Source organism: Salvelinus fontinalis, chromosome 14 (genome assembly GCF_029448725.1).
Source record: "Salvelinus fontinalis isolate EN_2023a chromosome 14, ASM2944872v1, whole genome shotgun sequence".
NCBI classification, from domain to species: Eukaryota; Metazoa; Chordata; class Actinopteri; order Salmoniformes; family Salmonidae; genus Salvelinus; species Salvelinus fontinalis.
The window spans coordinates 26609099-26634741 of NC_074678.1; the positions used below are offsets into that span (position 1 = coordinate 26609099).

General features: G+C 43.8%; 1 protein-coding gene across 3 annotated transcripts in view; it reads right to left on the minus strand.

Annotated features, from left to right (window-relative positions):
- Positions 1–25643, minus strand: part of si:ch211-51h4.2 (uncharacterized) — a 108559-nt gene that overhangs the window by 55393 nt on the left and 27523 nt on the right. For all 3 annotated transcript variants that reach the window (XM_055861120.1, XM_055861121.1, XM_055861119.1), the window contains one exon: positions 8058–8123. In XM_055861120.1, coding sequence (XP_055717095.1) covers positions 8058–8123 — 66 coding nt within the window. The remainder of the gene's footprint in view (positions 1–8057; positions 8124–25643) is intronic.

A 25643-nucleotide genomic window follows, 5' to 3' on the forward strand; every position in this document is an offset into this window, starting at 1 on the left:
AGCTAAATATGCAGGTTTAAAAATATATACTTCTGTGTATTGATTTTACAAAAGGCATTGATGTTTATGGTTAGGTACATTCGTTTAACGATTGTGCTATTTTCGCAAATGCGCTTTTGTTAAGTCATCCCCCGTTTGGCGAAGTTGGTCTTCACACAGTTTGCAACGAGCCAGGCGGCCCAAACTGCTGCATATAGCCTGACTCTGTTGCACAGAACGCAAGAGAAGTGACACAATTTCCCTAGTTAAAAGAAATTAATTTTAGCAGGCAATATTAACTAAATATGCAGGTTTAAAAATATATATTTGTGTATTGATGTTAAGAAAGGCGTTGATGTTTATGGTTAGGTACACATTGGTGCAACGACAGTGCCTTTTTCGCGAATGCACTTGTTAAATAACCGTTTGGCGAAGTAGGCTATGATTCAATGATAAATTAACAGGCACCACATCGATTATATGCAACGCAGGACAAGCTAGATAAACTAGTAGTATCATCAACCATGTGTAGTTAGGCCTCCCGGGTGGCGCAGTGGTCTAGGGCACTGCATCGCAGTGCTAACTGCGCCACCAGAGTCTCTGGGTTCGCGCCCAGGCTCTGTCGCAGCCGGCCGCGACCGGGAGGTCCGTGGGGCGACGCACAATTGGCATAGCGTCGTCCGGGGTAGGGAGGGTTTGGCCGGTAGGGATATCCTTGTCTCATCGCGCTCCAGCGACTCCTGTGGCGGGCCGGGCGCAGTGCGCGCCAACCAAGGGGGGCCAGGTACACGGTGTTTCCTCCGACACATTGGTGCGGCTGGCTTCCGGGTTGGAGGCGCGCTGTGTTAAGAAGCAGTACGGCTGGTTGGGTTGTGCTCCGGAGGACGCATGGCTTTCGACCTTCGTCTCTCCCGAGCCCGTACGGGAGTTGTAGCGATGAGACAAGGTAGTAATTACTAGCGATTGGATACCACGAAAAATTGGGGAGAAAATGGGATAAAAAAAATAAAAAAATAAAAAAACATGTGTAGTTAACTAGTGATTATGTTAAGATTGATTGTTTTTTATAAGATACGTTTAATGCTAGCTAGCACCTTACCTTGGCTCCTTGCTGCACTCGCATAGCAAGTAGTCAGCCTGCCACGCAGTCTCCTCGTGGAGTGCAATGTAATCCGCGTCCAAAAACGCAGGTTACCGATTGTTATGAAAACTTGAAATTGGCCCTAATTAATCGGCCATTACGATTAATCGGTCAACCTCTAGTCATGGCTCACATCAACAACATTATCCCAGAAACCCTAGACCCTTTCCAATTTGTATACCGCACCAACAGATCCACAGATGATGCAATCTCTACTGCAATCCACACTGCCCTTTCACACCTGGACAAAAGAAACACCTATATGTGAGAATGCTATTCATTGACTACAGCTCAACGTTCAACACCATAGTGCCCTCAAAGCTCATCACTAAGCTAAGGACCCTGAGACTAAACACCTCCCTCTGCAACTGGATCCTCGACTTCCTGATGGGCCGCCCCCCAGGTGGTAAGGGTAGGTAACAACACATCCGCCACACTAATCCTCAACACGGGGGCCCCTCAGGGGTGCGTGCTCAGTCCCCTCCTGTACTCCCTGTTCACTCATGACTGCACGGCCAGGCACGACTCCAACGCCATCATTAAGTTTGCAGATGACACAACAGTGATAGGCCTGATCACCGACAACGATGAGACAGCCTATAGGGAGGAGGTCAGACACCTGACCGTGTGGTGCAAGGTCAACTACCTCTCCCTCAACGTGATCAAGACAACGGAGATGATTGTGAACTACAGGAAAAGGAGGACCGAGCACGCCCCCATTCTCATTGACAGGGCTGTAGTGGAGCAGGTTGAGAGCTTCAAGTTCTTTGGCCTCCACATCACCAACAACCTAACATGGTCCAAGCACACCAAGACAGAAGAGGGCACGACAAAACCTATTCCCCCTCAGGAGACTGAAAAGATTTGGCATGTGTCCTCAGATCCTTAAAAGGTTTTACAGCTGCACCATCGAGCGCATCCTGACGGGTTGCATCACTGCCTGGTATGGGAACTGCTTGGCCTCCGACCGCAAGGCACTACAGAGGGTAGTGCGTACGGCCCAGTACATCACTGGGGCCAAGCTTCCTGCCATCCATATATACCAGGCAGTGTCAGAGGAAGGCCCTAAAAATTGTCAAAGACTCCAGCCACCCTAGTCTTAGACTGTTCTCTCTGCTACCACGGTAAGCGGTACCGGAGAGCCAAGTCTAGGTCCAAGAGGCTTCTAAACAGCTTCTACTCTCAAGCCATAAGACTCCTGAACAGCTAATCAAATGGCTAACCAGACTATTTGCATTGCCCCCCCCCCCCCCCCGTCTACACTGCTGCTACTCTCTGCTCTCTGTTATTATGCATGCTCACTTTATTAACTCTACCTACATGTACATATTACCTCAATTACCTCGATACTGGTGCCCCCGCACATTGCCTGTGTACCGGTACCCTCTGTATATAGCCCCGCTATTATTATTTACTGCTGCTCTTTAATTATTTGTTTTTCTTATCTCTTACTTTTTTTTGTATTTTCTTAAAACTGCATTGTTGGTTAACGGCTTGTAAGTAAGCATTTCACTGTAAGGTCTACACCTGTTGTATTCGGCACGTGACAAATAAAAATTGATTTGATTTGTTTTGATAATACCCCATAATGACAAAGCAAAAAGTTTTTTTTTAGCAATTTTTGCAAAAAATAAATAAACTGAAATATCACATATACATAAGTATTCAGACCCTTTACTCAGTACTTTGTTGAAGAACCTTACAGCATTGAGTCTTCCTTGGTATGACGCTAAAAGCTTGGCACACCTGTATTTGGAGAGTTTCTCCCATTCTTCTCTGCAGATCCTCTCAAGCTCTGTCAGGTTGGTTGGGGAACGTTGCTGTACAGCTATTTTCAGTTCTCTCCAGAGATGTTTGATCGAGTTCAATTCCGGGCTCTGGCTGGGCCACTCAAGGACATTCAGAGACTTGTCCTGAAACCACTCCTGCGTTCTTGGCTGTGTGCTTAGAGGTGAACCTGCTCCCCAGTCTGACTTCCTGAGCGCTCTGGAGCAGGTTTTCATCAAGGATTTCTCTGTACTTTGCACCGTTCGTCTTTGCCTCAATCCTGACTAATTTCCCAGTCCCTGCCGCTGAAAAACATCCCCACAGCATGATGCTGCCACCACCATGCTTCACAGTAGGGAAGGTGCCAGGTTTCCTTCAGATGCGCCGCTTGGCATTCAGGCCAAAAGTGTTCAATCTTGGTTTCAAGAGGTGCCTTTTGGCAAACTCCAAGCGGGCTATCATGTGCCTTTTACTGAGGAGTGGCTGCCATCTGGCCACCCTACCATAAAGGTCTGATTGGTGGAGTGCTGCAGAGATGGTTGTCCTTCTGGAAGGTTCTCCAATCTTCACAGAGGAACTCTGGAGCTCTGTCAGAGTGACCATTGGGTTCTTGGTCACCTCCCTGACCAAGGCCCTTCTTACCCGATTGCTCAGTTTCGCCAGGTGGGCAGCTCTAGGAAGAAACTTTATAGTTCCAAATTTCTTCCATTTAAGAATGATGGAGGCCACTGTGTTTTTGGGGACCTTCAATGCTGCAGAAATGTTTTGGTACCCTTCCCCAGATCCTGTCTCGGAACTCTACGGACAATTCCTTCAACCTCATGGCTTGTTTTTGCTCTGACATGCACTGTCAACTGTGGGACCTTATATAGACAGGTGTGTGCCCTTCCAAATTCTGTGCAATCAATTGAATTTACCACAGGTGAACTTTAATCAAGTTGTAGAAACATCTCAAGGATGATCAATGGAAACGAGATGCACCTGACATCCATTTCGTGTCTCATAGCAAAGGGTCTGAATACTTATGTAAATAAGGTATTTCAGTTTTTTATTCATTTAACAAGGCAAGTCAGTTAAGAACAAATTCTTATTTACAATGACGGCCCACCCCAGCCAAGCCCTAACCCAGACAGCGCTGGGCCAATTGTGCGCCACCCTATGGGACTCCCAATCACGTCCGGTTGTGATACAGCCTGGAATCGGACCAGGGTCTGCCGTGACTAAAACTTCCACTAAAATTTCTAAAAACCTGTTTTCGCTTTGTCATTATGGGGTATAGTGTGTAGATTGCTGAGGATTTTTAAAAAATGTAATACATTTTAGAATAAGGCTATAACGTTACAAAATTTGGAATCAAGGGGTCTGAATACTTTCCGAAGGCACTGTAGGCTGTGTGGGGAGAGTGACAGTGTGAAATAATAGCATCCACAGTCCAGATGGGAGTATTGACAGTGTGGATTTGTCTGTAACATACTTATTTCTGCACGCTGGAGCTGACACCACACCAGAGTAGCATCATTGGGCATACCGCCATAAGGGAAACAAGAACCATTCTTAAAACCTGGAATCCGAATCACTGAATCGCTCACTACAAGCTCACTGGAAAAGAAACTGAATTGCTCACTACAAGCTCACTGGAAAAAAAACATCTAAGGCTGGCTTTGCTGACTTTGTCACGACTTCCGCCGAAGTCGGCCCTTCTCCTTGTTCGGGTGGTGTTCGGCGGTCGACGTCACCGGCTTTCTAGTCACCATCGATCCATTTTTCAGTTTCGTTTTGTTTTTTTCTGTATTATACACACCTGGTTTCAATTCCCCCATCATGTTCCCTATTTAACCCTCTGGCTTTCATTTCTGTTTTGTCCGTGATTGTTTGTGCGTTAGGTGTTGTGGTTGATACGTGTATGTATCTGTTTATTTCCATTTGTGGAATTTTGCCTTAATTTTGAGTAAAACACTGTGGTTTCGCTCAACACCTGTGTCCTGCGTTTGACTCCGAATATTCTCCGCACACAACCCTGACAGACTTTTACTAACTAATGAGCAATATAGACAGTCTTAAACTCAAGCAGGAAGCTAAATAAGAAGATAATGAACTCACCCCGTTTAAATCACAAACTATACATTTTTGCATCACAGAAAAACAATAAATAGCTCTCAGGAATGACTCTGAATAGCTTTACAACAGTAACATCCCTTATTAGTGTTACTCTTAATACTTACTAACTTACTACTCTTGGGCAGTTTGGCTATTCAAACCCATGACCTTTCAGACTAAACAGAGGCAGGAGGATATATGTTAGTATGATAATAAAGTGAGGCTAGCTGTCTGTGTAGATTCATCAGCCTGCCATCCCAGGGCTCCTCTTCACAAAGCACTTTTCAAATGAAATACTCTAGCAGGCCACACCAAGAGGAGAGGAGGAGAGATAGCAGTAAGCAGTAAGCAATAACACAGCTCAAAGCGTTTAAGGATAATTTTCCCAGATAAATAAACAGATTAATTATTCATATCCGAGGAACTTTAAAGTGCTTTCATGGTTTGGTTGCTTGGTAGATAAATGGATCCTTTCAGCCTGATAACAGAGTATTATTTCTTGTTGTGGAATTTGTCTCTAGTGTATGTTTTCAGAGGAAAGCTAGAGGAAGTGCTTTAATTCAAATGAAAAAGCTCTGTACCCCGAGCTGCACCTAACTCAAGGGCAAAAGGAACAGCAGAACAACTTTTAGGAGATAAAAGGCAAGTTTAGGAGATCAAATTCTGTTCTGATTTTAGATATCAGCCTTGGTGATATACCTCACACTCTTTCACATAAGAGGTTAAGATCATTTCTAATAAAAAATATAAACATCCAAACAAACAACTCATCAAACCTGGAAATACAGTGTGTGAAAGACTATACATAGAACTAACTATCCTGTTCCTCAAACATTATCACCATTTCCCATCAGAGGCCCAACAGAATTTCCAGACTGGCAAAAGAGATAGAGATACGCAATTATCTCAAGGACAGACCCAGCAGAAATGACAGAAACTAGCACCAGGTTGCAATTAGAGGCACTTTTTTATTGAATTAAGATACCGTATGCTGTTCTTGGAGAGGCTACCAGAGTCTACTTATTCAATTTTCCTGTTTATGTGTGGAGCTAGTGCTGAATACTGATGGCCACTTCAACATGGAACCTGACAGATACTGACTTGAATTTTACCGGTTACTTTTTGAAAGGGCACTTTGATTTCATTTCTAAGATGTTGGAGAAAAAGAAGCACCTATTTTATATGTTGTCATATGAATAGATTAAAGAAATACAATTTATTTTTCATTAATATATGACAATGTGAATCTTGATATGTGTAGTGAGAAAAACAAAAATAATGTATTCTCTATATCAAAAAGATTTCTCAGATATTGTATAAAGTATTATTTCTGTTTTGTTCTTCTTGTAAAACCGGTGTTTATACTGAAAAAGAGACCCTGCCTTTGGGCAAGATATAATGAGTGCATTTCTAAGTTGTGGTGTTTCAAGTTGTGCGAAAATACATTTTTCTCGTACAGACAGAGGCCATAATCCTTTCAGTTACGACAGTAGTTACTGGAGAAATCTCAAATATGAGTTAAAAGTAAAACATTTAGAGTAATGATAAAAGGGAATGAATTATTCAAAGCAAAGCTTTCTAAAGACTGAGACTTTAAAGAGAAACAGTCTTACAAAATTACAGAAACATGAGGAGCAATATTCACAAGGACCTACTGCCCGAATCCAATAAATATATAAATAAAATACAAAAAGCCACAATGTTTTATGTTCGTGTTTAAACATCATGGTGTGGTCTTAATTATGCTTTCCTTACATCTCGACTAAAACTTATGACTTACTATTAAAAAACATTGTGTTCTAATTTGCTTGAGGTGTGCAGCTACATTTACACTTAGTGTACAAAACATTAAAAACACATGCTCTTTTCATGACAGATTGACCAGGTGAATCCAGGTGAAAGCTATGATCCATTATCGATGTCACCTGTTAAATCCACTTCAATCAGTGTAGATGAAGGGGAGAAGACAGGTTAAAGAAGGATTTGAGACAATTGAAGACTGGAGACAATTGAGACACGGATTGTGTATGTATACCATTCAGAGGGTGAACAGGTTTGAGTGTGTCAAGAACTGCAAAGGTGCTGGGTTTTTCACGCTCAACAGTTTCCCGTGTGTATCAAGAATGGTCCACCACCCAAAGGACATCCAGCCAACTTGACACAAGTGTGGGAAGCATTGAAGTCAACACGGGCCAGCATCCCTGTGGAACGCTTCGACACCTTGTAGAGTCCATGCCCCAACAAATTTAGGCTGTTCTGAGGGCAAAAGTGGGTGCAACTCAATATTATATCCTAATGCTTTATACACTCAGTGTATAACGCTTAATTAATGTACTAATGGGTAATGAAGCATTCCAGGGACCGACCAGGACCAACCCTGCTTAGCTTCAGCAGCATGCCACCGTGCATCTTCTGCTGGCTTTCTGCTGAAGCTAAGCAGGGTTGGTCCTGGTCGGTCCCTGGAATGCTGCTGGAAGTGGTGTTAGAGGGCCAGTAGGAGGCACTCTTTCCTCTGGTAAAAAAAATATATATATCCCAATTCCCCATGGCAGTGATTGGGGACGTTGTCCTGTGTAGGGTGATGTTAAATGGGTGTCCTGACTTTCTGTTGTCACTAAAGATCCCATGGCACTTATTGTAAGAGAATGGGTGTCAACCCCAGTGTCATGGCTAAATTCCCAATCAATTTACCTGAGAAATTATGTTGTGACAGCCATTACGATATTCTCAAAATAGTCTAGTTTTATGACAGCACAACTCAAGCTAAGTGTTATATTTGAAGGCTGTCAATTGCACTGCCAATTAGATAAAGAGGACCTTGTTAGCTAAATGGTCTAGCTTTACTGATATGGCCCTAATCCTAAAATTTGAACCCTAATTTACCCCAGTCAATCACTCATCCGCCCTATTGAAGTCATAATTGGCAAAGACTATGAGAAGTACTTACACCTCAAAAGGGGTAAAGAGTAAACAGTAGAACATGGAAACTAACCACACACTATAATGAGACACTATTTTGACCATTATGATATGTCTGTCACTGCCCTTGTGTTTTTTGTCACTGCAGACTTACCTCACATGTAGAAGAGCGGCGTAGGCCTCACTGCCAGCTAGGACATAGCTGATCCCAATAGACACACTGAGAACAGAGAAAGGGGACTTGTTATTTATAAGCCCTCACTTCATCACACTAATTAGTGTCTGTTTCACTCAAGTGTGCAGTGACGAGTTACCGGTACTCAAACTGACATCAAGCAGGAAATGTGTTCTGTACAGAGTGCCTTCAACAGACTGAGGTAAAGTTACCACAAGACAAGTACTTTGGACTTCAAATAAGTGACAGAAAGACAAGCTCATATCTTATAGATAGATATCTTACAGTTTTCCTTTTCACATCGGAAACAACGGTATCATCTTTGAGGGTGTGATATGTGAACATTGTGTTTTGAAAGGTCACAAAATCGAATCATGGAGCAGGAAAAAACATCAAATGAATGTGTGTGATGTGTGACATACAGTAGGCAGAGTGAGGATGATAAAGGATGATGAAGAAGGAGCTAGTTGATGATGAAGGAGAATGAGATAGTGTATAGATAATGTAGATGCTGGGTGGACAGAGGGAACTGACTTAACAGTGCTGTCTATCATCCCAAGGCCACCGTCAGCAGGCAGCACTGTGCAGCAGCAGTGTTGAGGTGTAGTGATGGTTGTTTTAGGAGCAGGCAGGCGGAGGGGGGGAGAGAGGGGTCACACAGCTGAGCATTGATCGACTACTAAGCCCCTTGAAGACAATGAAGGGGGTATCGATTGAGAAGACGTTAGTGAGAGCTGTCTAAATGCTGATAACAAGGCCCATTCCATCAACAGAGTGGGGGCCAGTCCAGAGTAATAAACCAAACATTACACTGAAGATCACTGCTGACAGTTTGGTTAGCGCTCGTGTCCGGTGGCATGATTCTCATTGACAAAAAAACATCTGAAAGGGAGCAATGGTTTATGCACTGTATTTATTCTTTAACCAGGCAAAATAAAAAGGCACATATGCTTTGGTATCAAGGACTGAAATGCCAGAATATTACGGTACAAACTCAATGACACAAGATAAATCAATAAAATGGAAAATAACAAGGTTTTTGAAGCTTTAAGGCATACTACCTACCACATAGGACCAATGTTCTGAATGGTTTATTGATCAGAACAAAATAATCTCATTATGCAAATCTAGCGTTATAAATAATGCCACCTACAAAATGAAGTCAGCTGATTAATGCTCGCTTCCTCATTTGTGCAGAATATATTTGACTGGATGGGACATTATTTTGAGGAGAAAAATAAGAAGTGTTCGTTAGGAAAGACATGACATTTCACCTATAAATAACAGGCGGCCTCCCGCCAGTCTAGAGGGCACGGGATGGATTAAAAATCCACTTAGTGTTCTGATCCTACAAGGTCAAGTCTTCCCCTTAGTCACAGACAGCAGAGGAAAGGGAGAGAAAGAGCAAGAGAGAAAGAGAGAGAGACAGAGAGAGACCAGCGATAACGCACTCCAGTGCCTCGTCTTCATTAACCTTTTTGTCTTTATTAAAAGATCTTCATCAGCCCAGCGGGCTGGCCACTGGTGACATTTTAGGAGTTTCCAGTTAACTCCCGAGAAGCTGCAGGGTCCCAGCAGGTGTGTCCTTCCTTCCCCTGAGGCTGTCTAGGGCTGTCTCTTGGTCTTCCTTAAAACATTAGTACAGTGGCTACTCATTTAAAAGTTGCGTCATATAGCGTGCAATGTATTTCAATATAACAGAATATCATGTTTTGAGTTTAATTTATCTGTGCTTAGTAGCTGAGGCTTCTTTGAGTGCACCATCAACTTGTTAATTTATCAGACATCACTTGCGTATTGTTAGGTTCTAAATATCAGTGTAAGAAACCGAAGGACATTATGAAAGCTTAAACCAAGTTTATTCATCCCAAAGGATCGAACAGCTGAACAAAGACATGGTTCCACCAGAGGTGGTATATATACCCCAATTTGGGGTGGAATCTCCTCCTTCTCTCTAAACACTACCTTCTCCCTTAATGTGACCTGACCTGGACCCCCTTCAATCGCTAATCCACGGCTCTCTCCCCTTATCAGTGCCTGCCACGTGATCGTTTTCCCTACACTCAGTACGATCCAAGCTTAATTGCACTGATCATATTCATTCCTTCTACAGATAACCATTAACTTTGGGTGCAGACCCTCTAGACCCTAGCACTCAATATTTCAATAGGATACCTGATAATTAACACTACCATATCCGGACAGAATGTAAACGCTATACATTCCCCTCTCTCCCTCAATGAATAAGTATATTTTATATTCTCAGAACCCAACAGTATATTCAGTGTGACGGCCCTGAATTTGTCTGAACCGTCTCAGTACTTCTCCTTCCAATAGGGCGCTTCCCCTTCAATTCCCAATTAAATAGCCAGCATCAGCTGCGCAAAAGTGGGGTTGTGATGGTGGTGCGAATGAGGATGTGTTCAACCCTCAGTTCCGAAGATTCTTTACTCCGTTTGTTTTGTTGCATTTAAAAGTGTGCTTTGTCTCAAGTTTAACCAGGATCAGATCCACTCATTGCTTCCTTTGGACTACACATCTCAGTTGGTCTCCACTGGTTCTTCATGGCCTTCCTACTCTGTTGGCGGATTGGATAGTCTGACTTACTGACTGACTAAAACTTTTTTTGCATACGGTATTTAATTTGTTTCGGTGTGATGTATACCGTGATGATTTATGTGATCAGTTGTAGTTGAAGATGTATTGAGATGTGATACTCTTTATGATTGTGTGGTAAAAGAGTTTGATATTTTGATTGTATGAAAAGAGACTGGGTTTGTGAAAAGTGTATTTCCATACGTTCTTTTACATGAGTCCTTTGTATTGGTGTAGACTTGACGGACCAGACGGGACCCATTCCCTCCCAAACCAAAAGGAGAAATCAATATTTTCTCTGGTAGGCACAACCTACCTGACACCCCTACAAACAACAACCTCAAGTCAAAACCGTTACATCAGTCAACACATATATTTTAAGAATAAAATGGAATATAACAGAATGTTTTTGTTTCTCTTACAATAAAAACATTACAGTGTAACACCAGTTATATTAAGTAATAGGCTACAGTCCAATGAGGAGAGAGACACATTAGCGCCTGTCTACCAAAGCTTTACACATTCACATTTTGACAGTTGGAATTTCATGACTTTTCTATGACTTTTTCATGACTCTTAACTAAATTTCCATGACCAACAATTGGCGCTTACTTTTTATGTACATATAAAACTGTAAGTGTAATGTGGTATCGACACTGAGAGGCTGCTCTCTGATCCCTTGTACCATCTCCTGTCATTGTGCAAGGCACTTAACCCCCCCACAAAGTAAAATACCTGTTAGGCAATTGTATAAAACACGTGTGGCCAAACCTCAGTCTGGAGAGCTACTGCTGTCTGCTGACGAGTATTTTTCTCCACTCATACAGGAGTCATAAAGGCTTAGTGTACTAATTTGGTGGATATTTGTTTTCTTCTTTTATATATCAGGGGGTGATTCAGCACCCCTTCTTCCAGTGGCTATGCTAGCATATTGAGTTGCAATATCCCATAGATTGGATACCCAAATTGACTGGAAGTATCTATACTGAAAAAAATATAAACGCAACATTCAACAATTTAAAGATTTTACTAAGTTACATTTCATATAAGGATGTCTTGCTCCCAGACAGACTAAATACCTTTTTTGCTCGCTTTGAGGACAATACAGTGCCACTGACAAGGCCCGCTACCAAAAACTGCGGGCTCTCCTTCACGGCGGCCAACGTGAGTAAAACATTTAAACGTGTTAACCCTCGCAAGGCTGCCGGCCCAGACGGCATCCCTAGCCGCGTCCTCAGAGCATGCGCAGACCAGCTGACTGGTGTGTTTACGGACATATTCAATCAATCCCAATCCCAGTCTGCTGTTCCCACATGCTTCAAGAGGGCCACCATTATTCCTGTTCCCAAGAAAGCTAAAGTAACTGAGCTAAACAACTATAGCCCTGTAGCACTCACTTCCATCATCATGACATGCTTTGAGAGACTAGTCAAGGATCATATCACCTCCTCCCTACCTGACACCCTAGACCCACTCCAATTTGCTTACCGCCGCAATAGGTCCACAGACGACGCAATCACAATCACAGTGCACACTGCCCTAACCCATCTGGACAAGAGGAATACCTATGTAAGAATGCTGTTCCTCGATTACAGCTCAGCATTCAACACCATAGTACTCTCCAAACTCGTCATTAAGCTCGAGACCCTGGGTCTCGACCCCACCCTGTGCATCTTTCTGACGGGCCGCCCCCAGGTGGTGAGGGTAGGAAACAACATCGCCACCCCGCTGATCCTCAACACTGGGGCCCCACAATGGTGCGTTCTCAGCCCTCTCCTGTACTCCCTGTTCACCCATGACTGAGTGGCCATTCACACCTCCAACTCAATCATCAAGTTTGCAGATGACACTACAGTGGTAGGCTTGATTACCAACAACGACGAGACGGCCTAAACAAATACATCTGTTTAACTTTGTAATGTAAAGGTATTTAGAATTATTTTTGTTGTATTAATGCTATTTAATCTCTCCTCAGACTAATATTATTCTGTTTGTCCTGTGGGTACCTTTGCCACTGTTCCACTCCTTGTGTATTGCGCTGTCATGGTGTATTTTAACTAAGTTTTGACTTTTAACTCAGTCAAAACAGAAAATGTGTGTCAGTCTGTTTCTTGTGAAAACAGTGAACAACTTGTGAACATTTCTGAATTATAATATATACTGTGGAGCCAGTTTCCCCACCCCAGATTAACCCAAGTTCTGGAATAAAGTGCACTTTCAATGAAGATTCTCCATAGGAGGTGAGGGCCCTCGGAGTGTGGTGTCAGGAAAATAACCTCACACTCAACGTCAACAAAACAAAGGAGATGATCGTGGACTTCAGGAAACAGCAGAGGGAACACTCCCCTATCCACATCGACGCAACAGTAGTGGAGAAGGTGGAAAAATTTAAGTTTAAGTTCCTCGGCGTACACATCACAGACAAACTGAAATGGTCCACCCACACAGACAGCGTGGTGAAAAAGGCGCAACAGCGCCTCTTCAACCTCAGGAGGCTGAAGAAATGTGGCTTGTCACCAAAAACACTCACATATTTTTACAGATGCACAATCGAGAGCATCCTATCGGGCTGTATCACCGCCTGGTACGGCAACTGCTCCGCCCACAACCGTAAGGCTCTCCAGAGGGTAGTGAGTAGAGGTCGACCGATTAATCGGAATGGCCGATTAATTAGGGCCGATTTCAAGTTTTCATAACAATCGGAAATCGGTAATTTATTATTATTATTTTTTAAATTGTTTTTATTATTTTTACACCTTTATTTCACTAGGCAAGTCAGTTAAGAACACATTCTTATTTTCAATGACGGCCTAGAACGGTGGGTTAACTGCCTTGTTCAGGGGAAGAACGACAGTTTTTTACCTTGTCAGCTCAGGGATTCAATCTTGCAAACTTATGGTTAACTAGTCCAACGCTCTAACCTCCTGCCTCACGAGGAACCCGCCTGTTACGCGAATGCAGTAAGAAGCCAAGGTAAGTTGCTAGCTAGCATTAAACTTATCTTATAAAAAAACAATCAATCAATCATATAATCACTAGTTAAAACTACACATGGTTGATGATATTACTAGTTTATCTAGTGTGTCCTGCTTTGCATATAAAGGATGCAGTGCGCATTTGCGAAAAAGGACTGTCGTTGCTCCAACGTGTACCTAACCATAAACATCAATGCCTTTCTTAAAATCAATTCACAGAAATAAATATTTTTAAACCTGCATATTTAGCTAAAAGAAATTCATGTTAGCAGGCAATATTAACCAGATTAAATTGTGTCAATTCTCTTGCGTTCATTGCACGCAGAGTCAGGGTATATGCAAGTTTGGGCCGCCTGGCTCATTGCGAGCTAATTTGCCAGAATTTTACGTAATTATGACATAACATTGAAGGTTGTGCAATGTAACAGGAATATTTAGACTTATGGATGCCACCTGTTAGGTAAAATACGTAACGGTTCTGTATTTCACTGAAAGAATAAACTTTTTGTTTTCAAAATGATAGTTTCCGGATTCGACCATATTAATGACCTAAGGCTCGTATTTCTGTGTGTTATTATGTTATAATTAAGTCTATGATTTGATAGAGCAGTGACTGAGCGATGGTAGGCACCAGCAGGCTCGTAAGCATTCATTCAAACAGCACATTGCGCTGTTTATGACTTCAAGCCTATCAACTCCCGAGATTAGGCTGGTGTAACCGATGTGAAATGGCTAGCTAGTTAGCGGGATGAGCGCTAATAGCATTTCAAATGTCACTCGCTCTGAGACTTGGAGTAGTAGTTGTTCCCCTTGCTCTGCATGGGTAACGCTGCTTCGAGGGTGGCTGTTGTCGATGTGTTTCTGGTTCGAGCCAGGTAGCGGCGAGGAGAGGGATGGAAGCTATACTGTTACACTGGCAATACTAAAGTGCCTATAGGAACATCCAATAGTCAAAGGTATATGAAATACAAATGGTATAGAGAGAAATATTCCTATAATAACTACAACCTAAAACTTCTTACCTGGGAATATTGAAGACTCATGTTAAAAGGAACCACCAGCTTTCATATGTTCTCATGTTCTGAGCAAGGAACTTAAACGTTAGCTTCTTACATGGCACATATTGTACTTTTACTGTCTTCTCCAACACTTTGTTCTTGCATTATTTAAACCAAATTGAACATGTTTCATTATTTATTTGAGGCTAAAATTATTTTATTGATGTATTATATTAAGTTAAAATAAGTGTTCATTCAGTATTGTTGTAATTGTCATTATTACAAATACATTTAAAAAATCAGCCGATTAATCGGTATCGGCATTGAAAAATCATAATCGGTCGACCTCTAGTAGTGAGGTCTGCACAACGCATCACCGGGGGCAAACTACCTGCCCTCCAAGACACCTACACCACCCGATGTCACAGGAAGGCCAAAAAGATCATCAAGGACAACAGCTACCCGAGACACTGCCTGTTCACCTCGCTATCATCCAGAAGGCGAGGTCAGTACAGGTGCATCAAAGATGGGACCGAGAGACTGAAAAACAGCTTCTATCTCAAGGCCATCAGACTGTTAAACAACCATCACTAACACTGAGTGGCTGCTGCCAACATACAGACTCAATCTCTAGCCACTTTAATAATTAGATGTAATAAATGTATCACTAGTCACTTAAACAATGCCACTTTATATAATGTTTACATACCCTACATTACTCATCTCATATGTACAGTGGGGAGAACAAGTATTTGATACACTGCCGATTTTGCAGGTTTTCCTACTTACAAAGCATGTAGAGGTCTATCATTTTTATCATAGGTACACTTCAACTGTGAGAGACGGAATCTAAAACAAAAATCCATAAAACCACACTGTATGATTTTTAAGTAATTAATTTGCATTTTATTGCATGACAAGTATTGCAAGTATTTGATACATCAGAAAAGCAGAACTTAATATTTGGTACAGAAACCTTTGTTTGCAATTACAGAGATCATACGTTTCCTGTAGTTCTTGACCAGGTTTGCACACACTGCAGCAGGGATTTTGGCCCACTCCTCCATACAGACCTTCTCCAGATCCTTCAGGGCTGTCGCTGGGCAATACGGACTTTCAGCTCCCCCCAAAGATGTTCTATTGGGTTTAGGTCTGGAGACTGGCTAGGCCACTCCAGGACCTTGAGATGCTTCTTACGGAGCCACTCCTTAGTTGCCCTGGCTGTGTGTTTCGGGTCGTTGTCATGCTGGAAGACCCAGCCACGACCCATCTTCAATGCTCTTACTGAGGGAAGAAGGTTGTTGGCCAAGATCTCGCGATACATGGCCCCATCCATCCTCCCTTCAATACGGTGCAGTCGTCCTGTCCCCTTTGCAGAAAAGCATCCCCAAAGAATGATGTTTCCACCTCCATAATTCACGGTTGGGATGGTGTTCTTGGGGTTGTACTCATCTTTCTTCTTCTTCCTCCAAACACGGCGAGTGGAGTTTAGACCAAAAAGCTCTATTTTTGTCTCATCAGACCACATGACCTTTTCCCATTCCTCCTCTGGATCATCCAGATGGTCATTGGCAAACTTCAGACGGGCCTGGACATGTGCTGGCTTGAGCAGGGGGACCTTGCGTGTGCTGCAGGATTTTAATCCATGACGGCGTAGTGTGTTACTAATGGTTTTCTTTGAGACTGTGGTCCCAGCTCTCTTCAGGTCATTGACCAGGTCCTGCCGTGTAGTTCTGGGCTGATCCCTCACCTTCCTCATAATCATTGATGCCCCACGAGGTGAGATCTTGCATGGAGCCCCAGACCGAGGGTGATTGACCATCATCTTGAACTTCTTCCATTTTCTAATAATTGCGCCAACAGTTGTTGCCTTCTCACCAAGCTGCTTGCCTATTGTCCTGTAGCCCATCCCAACCGTGTGCAGGTCTACAATTTTATCCCTGATGTCCTTACACAGCTCTCCGGTCTTGGCCATTGTGGAGAGGTTGGAGTCTGTTTGATTGAGTGTGTGGACAGGTGTCTTTTATACAGGCAACGAGTTCAAACAGGTGCAGTTAATACAGGTAATGAGTGGAGAACAGGAGGGATTCTTAAAGAAAAACTAACAGGTCTGTGAGAGCCGGAATTATTACTGGTTGGTAGGTGATCAAATACTTATGTCATGCAATAAAATGCAAATTAATTACTTAAAAATCATACAATGTGATTTTCTGGATTTAACATGCTTCTACATGCTTTGTAAGTAGGAAAACCTGCAAAATCGGCAGTGTATCAAATACTTGTTCTCCCCACTGAATATACTGCACTCTATACCATCTACTGCATCTTGCCTATGCCGTTCGGCCATCGCTCATCCATATATGTATATGTACACATTCTTAATCATTCCTTTACACTTGTGTGTATAAGGTAATTGTTGTGAAATTGTTAGATCACTTGTTAGATATTACTGCACGATCGGAAATAGAAGCACAAGCATTTCGCTACACTCGCATTAACATCTGCTAACCATGTGTATGTAACCAATAAAATTTGATTTGATTTGGTGGACATTCCTGCAGTCAACATGCTCCCTCAAATCTTGAGACATCTGTGGCATTGTGTTGTGTGACAACTGCTCATTTTAGAGTGGCCTTGTGCACTGATCATGCTTTTAACATTTTCACATCTCTAACAGTCCCCCCAGCTTTTATATGCGGATTATGTCAGAATGCACTCACAGGACAGTTAACAAAACAAGAAACAAAATAAACGACCGTGAAGCTTCCGAGGGCTATAGTGCCACTAACAAAGTCAACTACCCACAATCACAGGTGGGAAAAAGGGCTGCCTAAGTATGATTCCCAATCAGAGACAACGATAGACAGCTGTCCCTGATTGCGAACCATACCCGGCCAAAACATAGAAACACAAATCATAGAAATAAAGGACATTGAATGCCCACCCAAATCACACCCTGACCAAACCAAAAAGAAACATAAAAAAAGTCTCTCTAAGGTCAGGGCGTGACAACATGTGTGCGTTCCAATCAAAGTAAGTGCCTTATTTTCTGTATATCGTTTTGTCGTTTCTACTTTGGCATACCGTATGTATGTATGGAGCATAATGTATTTACAGTTTTATTCATGTTTTCAAGTACTGGTGACAAATTATGCATTCCGATTCTTGCATAGATTGTAATGTACTTTTTTGAAGGTTGTACTGATTATGATGAGTTAACCTGTCTAGGATCAGCGTGGCGCTAGCGGCACACCCCCCCCCCCCCCACTGAAAAACCAGTGCCGCGAAATTCAAAAAAAATATTTTTTTAAAATATTTAACTTTCACACATTAAAGTCCAATACAGCTAATGAAAGACACAGATCTTATGAATCCAGTCAACATTTCCGATTTTTAAAATGTTTTACAGGGAAGACACAATATGTAAAGATGTACATCTATTACCTAAAAACACATTAGCATATTCCACCATCTTTTATTTGTCCACCAACACCAGTAGCCATCACCAATTCGGCTAAACTAAGATATTTATAGCCCCTAACCAACAAAAAAACTCATTAGATGACAGTCTGATAACATATTTATGGTATGGGATAGGTTTTGTTAGAAAAAAGTGCATATTTCAGGTATATGGCATAGTTTACAATTGCACCCACCATCACAAATGGACTAGAATAATTACAATGAGCAACGTGTTTACCTAACTACTAATCATCAAACATTTCGTAAAAATACACAGCATACACGAATCGAAAGACACAGATCCTGTGAATACAGACAATATTTCAGATTTTCTAAGTGTCTTACAGCGAAAACACAATAAATCGTTATATTAGCTTAGCACATAGCAATTAGCAGCCCAGCATTGATTCTAGCCAAAGTGAGCGATAAAAGTCAACATCGCCAAAAGATATTAATTTTTTCACTAACCTTCTCAGAATTCTTCCGATGACACTCCTGTAACATCACATTACAACATGCATATACAGTTTGATCGAAAATGTTTATATTTAGCCACCAAAATCATGGTTAGACAATGTGAAATGTAACTCAGCTGGTCAGAATTTGTCCTTGCGCCACTTAGACAGTGATCTACTCTTATACATAAATACTCATAAACGTGACTAAAAAATATAGGGTGGACAGGGATTGATAGACAATTTAATTCTTAATACAATTGCGTTATTACATTTTTTAATTTATCCTTACTTTTCAATACAGTTTGCGCCAAGCGAAGCTACGTCAAAAAACATGGCGTCCTAAGCCACTAAAATGTTTCGACAGAAACACGATTTATCATAATAAAAATGTCCTACCTTGAGCTGTTCTTCCATCAGTATCTTGGGCAAAGGATCCTTTCTTGGGAGAAATCGTCTTTTGGTGGAAAGCTGTCCTCTTGCCATGTGGAAATGTCAACTACGTTCGGGATGAACTGAAAAGCGTTCCCAACTTTTCACATCGTTGCAAAAATAAATGTCCCAAAATCGCACTAAACGGATATAAATTGCTATAAAACGCTTTAAATTAACTACTTTGTGATGTTTGTAACTCCTATAACGAGTGAAAAGATGACCGGAGAAATATAACAGGCTAAACTAATGCTTGGAACAGGAGAGGGTCGGTGTCTTCCACGCGCGTTACGCAGCAAGAAAAGACTTGCTAGCTAAAGGTTTTTTTCATTTGTAGTGCCTGTGAACGAGCAATCGAGCCCGTTGGAATCGTCATCACGTAAAGGCATCCAGGGGAAGACGTAAGAAGTGTCCGTATAGTCATAGCAACGACAGTGCCCGTTTAAATGACTTCAGAAAAGTGGCCAACGTTTCTCAAATCTGACTCCATGTCAGGGAAATTGCTGTAGAATGGGCTCTGTTCCACTTAGAGACAAAATTTCAACTCCTATAGAAACTATAGACTGTTTTCTATCCAATAATAATAATAATATGCATATTGTACGATCAAGGATTTTGTGGGAAGCCGTTTAAAAAATTAGCCACATTAGCATAAATAGTCTAAACAGCGCCCCCATCCCCAACAGGTTAACTTCTTTTTTTTATTTATTTTATTTGTATCCCATTTTCTCCCCAATTTTCGTGGTATCCAATCGCTAGTAATTACTACCTTGTCTCATCGCTACAACTCCCGTACGGGCTCGGGAGAGACGAAGGTCGAAAGCCATGCGTCCTCCGAAGCACAACCCAACCAGCCGTACTGCTTCTTTAACACAGCGCGCCTCCAACCCGGAAGCCAGCCGCACCAATGCGTCGGAGGAAACACCGTGTACCTGGCCCCCTTGGCTGGTGCGCACTGCGCCCGGCCCGCCACAGGAGTCGCTGGAGCGCGATGAGACAAGGATATCCCTACCGGCCAAACCCTCCCTACCCCGGACGACGCTATGCCAATTGTGCGTCGCCCCACGGACCTCCCGGTCGCGGCCGGCTGCGACAGAGCCTGGGCGCGAACCCAGAGACCCTGGTGGCGCAGTTAGCACTGCGATGCAGTGCCCTAGACCACTGCGCCACCCGGGAGGCATGAGTTAATGCTAGCTATTTTCCAGCTATGTGTGGCACCATGTTTGTTGACATTATACAATGCATTCTGGGTGTCATCTAAACCTCTGTCAGACCAAATATATTATAACTAATGAGGTGAGGGATGGTTCACTCATCTTTCGAGTAAACTTCCGGAAGTGAATGAAGGGAAGTTAAATGATGGTAGACGACACACCCCCTTCAACATACATACTGCAAACTGATCAAACTTCTTGTCTCCTCATCTTATCTTTGGTTGACTGGAAAAAACAAACATGGCGGAACGCAAAAACTACCCTTTGTCGGGTAATTTTGATTTTTACTCAATTATTTAGATCAATGGTGAGCTCACCCATGATGTGATGAATTGTAAATAGTCATTTATATTAGCTAATTTATATTGTTTTTTTGTCAACCGAAAGCTAGCTAAATATGACTGCTTGTGTTAGGTCAATATTTCCTCAGTTAGCACTAAAACTAATGCAGCCCACATTTTCTGGTTTGGATGATTGTGTTATGCTGTCGCCACTTCTGTGAATGTCTGAACATTGCATCCAAAAATAAATGGGTCACATTCAGGACATAACACTGTAAGGACTGTGTTTGTGGGAAATGTTTCTGTGAAAAAAAAGTGTTCCCAGCTTAAACGCTGACTGTTGTTTCAATCAAAACTAGACGTTCTAAAAAGTGTTCTAATCACACCGGTTTCAGTGTATGTTGCAGGGACCACTGTATAATGATCACACCAGTGTGTTGGTACACATCAAAAGGTTAATCCGCTTCTTGATATGCCACACCTGTCTGGTGGATATATTATCTTGGCAAAGGAGAAATGCTCACTAACAGGGATGTAAAAAACATGTGCACATAATTGGAGAGAAATACGTTTTTTGTGCCTATGGAACATTTCTGGGATCTTTTATTTCAGCTCATGATACATGGGCCCATCACTTTACATGTTGCGTTTATATTTTTGTTCAGTATACAAAACAAGTTTTGAAGCCACATAATCCAAAAGAAAGGGTACATCAAATAGTTTTTCCTAATATAACTGTGATTCACAAATTATTATGATTTGATTCACCACGATTGAACTGAATCGCAACTAATACAATGGCGAAGTTAATCGTTTGTTTCATAAAATAGTAGCTTTAATGTATCATATGAATCGATCAAAAAAGTGATTCAACTTTGTATGGCCTTATACGCGAGTGTCGGTGGTGTAACGGATTTCCTTCATCCGAAGAGGAGGAGCAAGGATTCGACCAAAATGCAGTGTTGGAATAGGACATAATGAATTTATTTAACAAGACAAAAAAACGAACTAACTTGAATAACTAACAAAATAACAAAACGGAGTAGACAGACCTGGACATGCGAACTTACATAAAACGAAGAACTCACAAACAGGAAAAATGACTACACAAAAGAACGAACTGACAAACAAACCGAAACAGTCCCGTATGGCGTGACAAACACAGACACAGGAGACAACCACCCACAACAATCAATGTGAAAACACCTACCTTAATATGGCTCTCAATCAGAGGAAATGAAAACCACCTGCCTCTAATTGAGAACCATATCAGGTCACCCTTTAACAAACATAGAAACACATAACATAGACTACCCACCCAAACTCACGCCCTGACAGTCAAACACATACAAAATAACAGAAAACCGGTCAGGAACGTGACATAACCCCCCCCCTCAAGGTGCGTACTCCGAACGCACCACCAAAAGTCTAGGGGAGGGTCTGGGTGGGCGTCTGACCACGGTGGTGGCTCAGACTCTGGGCGAGGTCCCCACCCCACCATAGTCAATCCCAGCTTACGTCTCCCCCTTAGAATGACCACCCTCATATTACACCCACTTAATTTAAATGGTAACCTTAAGATAAGGGGCAGCACCGGGACAAGGGGCAGCACCGGGATAAGGTAGCTCAGGACAGAGAGATAGCTCAGGACAGAGAGGTAGGTCAGGATAGAGAGGTAGCTCAGGATAGAGGGGCAACTCCGGACTGAAGGGCAGCTCCGGACAGAGAGACAGCTTTGGACTGAGGGGCAGTTCTGGATAAATGGCAGCTCTGGGCTGAGGGGCAGCTCATGACTGGCTGACGGCTCTGGACGCTCATGGCTAGCTGACGGCTCTGGACGCTCATGGCTAGCTGACGGCTCTGGACGCTCATGGCTGGCTGACGGCTCTGGACGCTCATGGCTGGCTGACGGCTCTGGACGCTCATGGCTGGCTGACGGCTCTGGACGCTCATGGCTGGCTGACGGCTCTGGACGCTCATGGCTGGCTGACGGCTCTGGACGCTCATGGCTAGCTGACGGCTCTGGACGCTCATGGCTGGCTGACGGCTCTGGACGCTCATGGCTGGCTGACGGTTCTGGATGCTCATGGCTCGCTGACGGCTCTGGCAGATCCTGTCTGGTTGGCGGCTCTGGCAGATCCTGTCTGGTTGGCGGCTCTGGCAGATCCTGTCTGGTTGGCGGCTCTGGCAGATCCTGTCTGGTTGGCGGCTCTGGCAGATCCGGTCTGGTTGGCGGCTCTGGCAGATCCGGTCTGGTTGGCGGCTCTGGCAGATCCTGTCTGGTTGGCGGCTCTGGCAGATCCTGTCTGGTTTGCGGCTCTAGCGGCTCCTGACTGACTAACAGCTCTGACGGCTCGGGACAGACGGGCGGCTCTGGACAGACGGATGGCTCAGACGGCACTGGGCAGACGGATGGCTCAGATGGCGCTGGGGAGACGGATGGCTCAGATGGCGCTGGGGAGACGGATGGCTCAGATGGCGCTGGGGAGACGGATGGCTCAGATGGCGCTGGGGAGACGGATGGCTCAGATGGCGCTGGGGAGACGGATGGCTCAGATGGCGCTGGGGAGACGGATGGCTCAGATGGCGCTGGGGAGACGGATGGCTCAGATGGCGCTGGGGAGACGGATGGCTCAGATGGCGCTGGGGAGACGGATGGCTCAGATGGCACTGGGGAGACGGATGGCTCAGATGGCACTGGGGAGACGGATGGCTCAGATGGCACTGGGCAGACGGATGAGGCGCACTGTAGGCCTGGTGCGTGGTGCCGGAACTAGAGGCACCGGGCTAAGGACACACACCTTCAGGCTAGTGCGGGGAGCAGGGACAGGGAACACTGGACTCTCAAAACGCACTATGGACCTGGTGCGTGGTACCGGCACTGGTGGCACCGGGCTGAGGGCACGCACATCAGGACGAGTACGGGGAGAAGGAACAGTGTGTACAGGGCTCTGGAGACGCACAGGTGGCTTAGTGCGTGGTGCCGGAACTGGAGGCACTGGGCTGGAGACACACACCATAGGGAGAGTGCGTGGAGGAGGAACAGGGCTCTGGAAACGCACTGGAAGCCTGGTGCGTGGAGTAGGCACTGGTGGTACTGGGCTGGGGCAGGGAGGTGGCGCCGGAAATACCAGACCGTGCAGGCGTACTGGCTCCCTTGAGCATTGAGCCTGCCCAACCTTACCTGGTTGAATGCCCCCGTTGCCCGACCAGTGCGGGGAGGTGGAATAACCCGCACCGGGCTATGTAGGCGAACCGGGGACACCATGCGTAAGGGTGGTGCCATGTATGCCGGCCCGAGGAGACGCACTGGAGACCAGACGCGTTGAGCCGGCTTCATGACACCTGGCTCATTGCCCAATCTAGCCCTACCAGTGCGGGGAGGTGGAATAACCCGCACCGGGCTATGAACACGTACAGGAGACACCGTGCGCTCTACTGCGTAACACGGTGTCTGCCCGTACTCCCGCTCTCCACGGTTAGCCTGGGAAGTGGGCGCAGGTCTCCTACCTGCCCTTGGCCCACTACCTCTTAGCCCCCCCCCAAGACATTTTTGGGGTTTCTTCGCGGGCTTCCAGCCACGTCTCCTTGCTGCCTCCTCATACCACCGCTCCTGGGCTCTCGCTGCTTCCATCTCCTCACGAGCGCGGCGATATTCCCCAATATGAGCCCAGTGTCCTTTTCCCTCCAATACTTCCTCCCAAGTCCACGAGTCCTGATTATTTGGCCGCTGCTCGAACTCACACTGCTTGGTCCTGGTTCGGTGGGTGGTTCTGTAACGGATTTCCTCCTCCTCTTCATCCGAAGAGAAGGAGCAAGGATTCGTCCAAAATGCAGCGTTGGAATAGGACATAATGAATTTATTTAACAAGACAAAAAACGAACTAACTTGAATAACTAACAAAATAACAAAACAGAGTAGACAGACCTGGACATGCGAACTTACATAAAACGAAGAACTCACAAACAGGAAAAATGTCTACACAAAAGAACGAACTGACAAACAAACCGAAACAGTCCCGTATGGCGCGACAAACACAGACACAGGAGACAACCACCCACAACAATCAATGTGAAAACACCTACCTTAATATGGCTCTCAATCAGAGGAAATGAAAACCACCTGCTTCTAATTGAGAACCATATCAGGTCACCCTTTAACAAACATAGAAACACATAACATAGACTACCCACCCAAACTCACGCCCTGACCGTCAAACACATACAAAATAACAGAAAACCGGTCAGGAACGTGACAGGTGGAAAGTTTTTTGGGGCATGACAAAAACATAAATACATGCTAATAATAGCTAACCAGTTAACTAAAGGGTGCAATGTATGTTTTGAATTGGCTACCTAATTACAGTTTTTTTTATCGCTTTGGTACTATTTTCACAAGAATGTGATAAAATTTCACAACTCAAAACAGATCATCAAACAGGCAGTTTTTTTTTATTTTCACATTTTCAATTGACAGAAGTACAACATACACAATCACACAGTAACTTTTTCACCAAACCTAATTAGTGTTTCATCTAGAAATACCTTTAAAGTAATTGCCTTTCACAATGCAATGCTCACAATAATTTTCATATGATTCTCTTCTCATTTGTTTAAATACATTTGACCATCACTTAATCCAACTGTGCTTAATGGTTAATGACTTAACCATTTGGTAAGCCTATAGATTTTAAACTGGTTTGTCTACTATATATGGATTTTGAGAAATACAGACATAAAATGTGTGTTTGTAAAGTATAAACATCTAAATGACATGCATGAAACTTGATAACCATACAAAATGACTACTTGTTATCGCTAATTGATTTCACATAGTGGTAACCACAATTGGTTACTATTTAAAAGGGGGTGTTTGAACACTTGCAATTTCTTTCAAGATGAAGCAGGATAAACAGCAAGGGAGAGCAAGAAATCAGAGAGGTGGACATGGGCCCCATCAGAGATCAAAGAGGTGGGCATGGGCCCCATCAGAGATCGGAGAGGTGGGCATGGGCCCCATCAGAGATCAGAGAGGTGGGCATGGGCCCCATCAGAGATCAAAGAGGTGGGCATGGGCCCCATCAGAGATCAGAGAGGTGGGCATGGGCCCCATCAGAGATCAGAGAGGTGGGCATGGGCCCCATCAGAGATCA